The sequence below is a fragment of the Triticum urartu genome, chromosome 7A (genome assembly GCF_056163025.1).
Source record: "Triticum urartu cultivar PI428250 chromosome 7A, HENAU_Tu73, whole genome shotgun sequence".
In the NCBI taxonomy this organism is placed as follows: domain Eukaryota; kingdom Viridiplantae; phylum Streptophyta; class Magnoliopsida; order Poales; family Poaceae; genus Triticum; species Triticum urartu.
This window is the reverse complement of record NC_141879.1, coordinates 145927754-145933753: the sequence shown is the minus strand read 5'-3', so window position 1 is coordinate 145933753 and position 6000 is coordinate 145927754. Positions and strand designations below refer to the sequence as shown.

At 43.2% G+C, this 6000-nt stretch overlaps 1 protein-coding gene across 1 annotated transcript; it reads left to right on the top strand.

The window, feature by feature from the left end:
• Positions 1-2175: 2175 nt before the first annotated feature.
• LOC147958646 (uncharacterized) lies at positions 2176-4539 on the top strand. The gene is made up of 8 exons (XM_087532233.1): positions 2176-2788; positions 2934-3159; positions 3255-3432; positions 3525-3623; positions 3713-3854; positions 3985-4084; positions 4200-4272; positions 4426-4539. The coding sequence occupies exons 1-8, from the start codon at positions 2176-2178 to the stop codon at positions 4537-4539; spliced, it is 1545 nt and encodes a 514-aa protein (XP_087388359.1).
• The last annotated feature ends 1461 nt before the right edge of the window (positions 4540-6000 follow it).

Sequence of the window (6000 nt, the reverse complement as noted above, 5' to 3'; positions counted from 1 at the left end):
TAATATTATCATCTTATCTATCTTATGTGATCATTCACTATTCTTGGTGATGAGTGCATGTATTTCATTCTTATCATTTTAAGCGCTCCACCAAGATGTATGTGACATGGAAGAGTAACCCATGACTCTAACTCTTTGTGCATTTGCAGTCCAAAGCAAATTTTAAATATGCACAAATTTAGGGGGAGCTCTTACTTGTCACATACTTCTCAAAGCGACGATATATTTCATGCTTATTATCATTTGTCGAAGCTTTGATCTTATGTTGTCATCAATTACCAAAAAGGGGGAGATTTAAAGTGCAACTATCCCTAGGTGGTTTTGGTAATTCATAACAACATATAGCTCATTGAGCTAATGCAATTCCAAGATGACTATTTCAGGAAAGCTCAATGATTGGCATGGCATGGATGTGAAAGTGGAACCCTCAAAATGCTAAGGACAAAGGATTGGCTCAAGCTCAAAAGCTCAAGACTCTTCATTTTATATTTTAGTGATCCAAGATCACATTGAGTCTTTAGGAAAAGCCAATACTATCAAGGAGGGATGAGGTGTTGCTTAATGAGCCTCTTGCTTCATGTGCTTAGTGATATGCTCCAAAACCCTCAACTACTTTCCCATATCCACATATGACCTAAACCCTAAGCCAAACTTGGTCCTATCGATTCTTTCTATCCAGCGCCACCGAGTTTCACTTGTCATAAGCCACTGCCAAACCCTAGCAATTCGGTTCTACCGATAGGGATCTCGGTCTCACCGAGATGGGATTGCAAACTCTCTGTTTTCCTTTCGTAACTTTTCGGTCTCACCGAAAGAGCGAATCGGTCCCACCGAGATTGCAGTGTAAACTCTATGTTTCCTTTTTGTAACTTTTCGGTCTCACCGAAAGAGCAAATCGGTCCCACCGAGTTTACCTGACCAACTCTCTGGTTAGCTTATTACCAAACTCGGTCTCACTGAGTTTGTGTAATCGGTCTCACCGAGATTACGTTATGCCCAAACCCTAACCATATCGGTCCTACCGAGTTGCATGTCAGTCCCACCGAAAATCTCTAACGGTCACTAGGTTTACCTTTTCGGTCCGACTGAGTTTGTTGATTCGGTCCCACCGAGATTGGAAAACTGTGTGTAACGGTTGGATTTTGTGTGGAGGCTATATATACCCCTCCACCTCCTCTTCATTCGTGGAGAGAGCCATCAGAACACATACACAATTCCAACTCATATGTTCTAAGAGAGAACCACCTACTCATGTGTTGAGACCAAGATATTCCATTCCTACCATATGAATCTTGATCTCTAGCCTTCCCCAAGTTGCTTTCCACTCAAATCTTCTTTCCACAAAATCCAAATCCTATGAGAGAGAGTTGCGTGTTGGGGAGACTATCATTTGAAGCACAAGAGCAAGGAGTTCATCATCAACACACCATTTGTTACTTCTTGGAGAGTGGTGTCTCCTAGATTGGCTAGGTGTCACTTGGGAGCCTCCGACAAGATTGTGGAGTTGAACCAAGGAGTTTGTAAGGGCAAGGAGATCGCCTACTTCGTGAAGATCTACCGCTAGTGAGGCAAGTCCTTTGTGGGCGATGGCCATGGTGGGATAGACAAGGTTGCTTCTTCGTGGACCCTTCGTGGGTGGTTGCTTCTTCATGGACCCTTCATGGGTGGAGCCCTCCGTGGACTTGCGCAACCATTACCCTTTGTGGGTGGAGCCCTCCGTGGACTCGCGCAACCGTTACCCTTCGTGGGTTGAAGTCTCCATCAACGTGGATGTAGGATAGCACCACCTATCCGAACCACGGGAAAAACATCCGTGTCTCCAATTGCGTTTGAATTCTCCAAACCCTTCCCTTTACATTCTTGCAAGTTGCATGCTTTACTTTCTGCTGCCAATATACTCTTTGCATGCTTGCTTGAATTGTGTGATGATTGCTTGACTTGTCCTACAATAGCTAAAATCTGCCAAGAACTAAAATTGGGAAAAGGTTAAGTTTTTATTTGGTCAAGTAGTCTAATCACCCCCCTCTAGACATACTTTCGATCCTACACATGTACTGCAAGCGAATGGGCCTAATGTTGTCTGAGGCACACAAAGCTGAGTGCAGCATTCATGGATAGAGAGCCGAAGGTGAAGGCATCACTTTCAGTGTACCAGGGGGGTCTTCTGCTGCAGGCATGTCTGATGGGACTGCAACTGAACCTTTTGCGCAACAGCCCAAGCATCCGGAGCAGCCCAACATTCATCCTATCACTGTACCGCCTCCGCAACAGCCCAAGCAACCAGCCACTGCCATTGTACCATCTCCGCAACAGCCCAAGCAACCAGCCACTGCCACTGTACTATCTCCGCAACAGCCCAAGCAACCAGCCACTGCCACTCTACCATCTCCGCAACAGCCCAAGCAATCAGCAGTGGAAGTAGGTCAAAACAACGACAATGATCAGAGCAATGGCAGGGGAGAAGACTCAGGCAGCAAGGTAAACAACACTAAATTTAAGCCTCCTCGCAGCCCAAGCTTCGCACATGTGAATCTGACGAGGAGGCCAGGCACGCTTGAAGACGGACCTTCTTTTGGATTGTTTGAACCGGGGAGTGATGATGATCTACTATTTCAGGAGTTTCCTCAAGTTCGTACATCCCCTGTAAAAACTTCTGTTGCAGATTTGGACTCCTTGTCGATCCGTATGAGGAGCCCTTTGTTTGGTGAATCTCCGGCTACCTCAGCTGGGCCAGTTTACGATGTGACTCCCATCGCAACACGTCCTCCAATTTCGACAGGCCCTGCAAGTTATTGCACTCATCTCTCCCCAACGACTTTGTGCTCCAACCCATGTTTTGTTTTGTTTACAGAAACTTAGCACTTCCATGTTCCAAACCATTATTTTTTCTCATCTTGTTTCTGTTTTCTTTTTCTTTTTCAATTGTGGTGCAGAAGCAGGAGTAGCTGAGACAAGAGAGGAGGTGGTGATTGAAGTGAGCAGCGGGGAAAAACGTGATGCGAAGAAGCCCACGGTCAAGAGAGTTGCAAAATCGCCAGAAAACGCACCGAAGCTGAAGAGGATGAAGAAGATCAAAGTTAATGCTTCCGATGATGCCATATACAAGCAATACTGTTGCACAAATTACCACATAAAGGACCCTCCAGAAGGCGAGCCCTTGTAAGTGTGTTTTAGCCCTTTTTTGTGTTGATAAATTGTTCGTTCCATCCAGTTGTTTGCCACTAACCGAGCCACTATTTTTTTGCAACATGCAGACCTCCATTCATTAGGATAGGTGGGTTTTATGTTTCTTTCAAGCATTTCAGCAACGGGCTAAAAAAGCGAGCACATTTGAACAATGAGGTCATGTCACTTTATGTTGAAAGCTTCAACATCGAGAAAATGTATAGCAAAAGCAAACCTAGGAAGTTTGCGTTCTCACCGCATACAACCGTGAGTCAACTATGCATTTTTTATTTTTCACAATAGAGTTTCTGCCCACAACTTCCATATCTTTCTAACCAATACCTTCTTCTTTGCATTAGTCCAAGCTTGCCGTGGACCCAAGCTCATTTCAGACACGTTCTTGCAGCAAAGATCTTGAGAGGGCCTGTGAAAGAAACAACATCATGAAATCTGATCAAGTAAAAAACTTTTTGTTCTTTCATCAAAGCTATCCTAGCGCAACATGCTCTATTTTTCTGAAGTTATTTTTTGTTTCTTACTTTTGCAGTTGTTCTTCACCATTGTCAAGGACGGACACTGGGCAGTTGTGGTTGCAAACTTGATGCACAAACAATTCAACGTCTTTGACTCGAGGGGTGATGACCCTGACTATGTCAGCATCCTTGAGAAGCCATGTTGCAATCTGATATGGACGCTACACCTCTTTCCTTTCTCTTTTTTTTCATTTTTTCTCTATATAAATTTTGTTGTTTGTGGTACCAATCATAGAAGATACAACTGTGTAATCCATCTTTTTGCAATATCAAATTTTGTAGATAGCCAACTTCAAGACTTTGGTCAGAGAACAAAACACATGGAACCTTGACTTTGACAAGTTTGATCGACTCAGCCCGAATGGGTACCCGCAACAGTCAACAACGTATTGTTCTCTGGCCATTTTCCTTTTTTTTCATGTGTCCATCCACAACTTTTTTATGTTTTGTTGTCAAGTGAGCAAATTTTATATGTATTTTGTGACTTTTTTATTTTGGCAGGTTTGATTGTGGGTTGTTTGTTATTCTATACATGGAGAATCTAACTGGCAGGGGGATGAGACCATTCAGCGTGGTATTCCCTTTTTGCTATGCAACAATACTAGCTAAATAACTTGTTGTTTTCGGAGCACTTGTTGTTTCCATTTTTGCTAGTTTTCTAATGGTAATCACGTTTTTTCAATTTTTCTCCTAACTAACTTACGAAGCTCCCTTGTTGTATGCCCAGGACACGAGGTCGTTGCTCAAATTCCGATCATTTGTTGCAGCGAAGCTTTTTAAGCACCCTCAAAACACACTCAACTCAGCCGAAGAGTTTCAGAAACTGTTGAGTAGCTCGTAGAAGATGTCAATCGGAGCAAAGTGTTTCCTAGATAGTTTTAGACTGCTTTTTTTGTGGACAAATGTATGCGCTACATCCTTTTTGTGTAACTAGAAATAGCAAGATGCTGTTAACCATCTACTTTATCTTTTGTGGAACCCAAGCTGGAGCATGTATCATGCTGGGGCATGTCCCTTTTTTCCACTTTTTTATTTTGAAATACTGGAGCATCACCCATGTTGTGCTGTCAATGTGAACTTGAGTGCTATCATGCTGATGCAGAGATGAATGAAAATGACTAGTGTTTCTGAACTATCCATGCAGATATGTGAACTATCCATGTTGCATTTTTTATTGGTTTTCTGAAATAAGGTGTCCTACCCATAACAACACATGCCATGTAGAAGCATCCATGTATACAATAGCTTTTTTTGCAAGCACCGGAAACATGATGTCGCAACTTGAAACAAATGGTACATTCATGTATATGCAAATGTTACATTCACGAAACAAAGCATTACTGGAAATATGGCAAAGACCTCAAAACTACGGCACAAAGTGTGAGATACCTTGTATGTCTCAAATCCAGGACACACATAACATATCTTGTAACAAAAATGTGAGCTATCTTTTTGTATGTCTCAAATTGGAATAGAACCTGAATACATCATCAAGGTTGCAAAAAAGAGTATTTATGTATGTTTTTTGCTCAAGCACATGTAGTGAGTCTGAAAAGAAAATGCAAAACATCCTTCAACAGGACCAAGAACTTTCCCAAGTCTTTTCTCTCATTTTTTTCTTCCTAGAGGCTGAGTTGCATTGCTTGGGCATTTCTTGGATCATTTGTCATCATGGATGTCCAGTATGCACAAGTTGGTACAGTATGCCCCACCTCGGAGCAGAATTGACATGTAGGCGGTGTTGTTGCCGCCTCTGTTGCAGCTTTTAGGGGTCCATATGTCTGCACGTTGTGACCTTCTTCTTTGCAGAACTTGCAGCGAATACTTCTTTTTTCAGATTTTGGCTTCACTGCTTGTTGTGGTTCTAAGTCTGACAGTAGTGTAGGGGGGTAAGTATGGAGAGGCAAGATCTTAGCTATGGAGAAGTTGTAAGCACGCAAGGTTTACGAGTTCAGGCCCTTCTCGGAGGAAGTAATAGCCCTACATCTCGGAGCCCGGAGGCGGTCGACTAGATTATGCGTGTATGAATTATAGGGGTGCGAACCCTTGTCTCAGAGGAGGGGGTGGCTTATATAGAGTGCGCCAGGACCCCAGCCAGCCCATGTTACAAAGGGTTCAATGTACATTAAGGCAGGGCGTTACTGGTAACGCTAGTAATAAAGTGCTATGATGACCATAAAAGCTACTTAATAACCGACCGTTAGCATGCGGAGTGCCTTTAGGTCTCCTAACTGTCGAGTGGCTTGGTCTTGGTCGAGTGGTTGCTTCTTGGTCGAGTATCTTCGAGTCTGTCGAGTGGAAC

Coding starts and splice junctions, on each gene's coding strand:
- LOC147958646 (XM_087532233.1), top strand. CDS start 2,176: ATGTCTGATGGGACTGCAACTGAACCTTTTGCGCAACAGCCCAAGCAT. Junction 3,433..3,524: donor CGTTCTCACCGCATACAACC/GTGAGTCAACTA, acceptor TCTTTGCATTAG/TCCAAGCTTGCCGTGGACCC. Junction 4,085..4,199: donor TACCCGCAACAGTCAACAAC/GTATTGTTCTCT, acceptor TTATTTTGGCAG/GTTTGATTGTGGGTTGTTTG.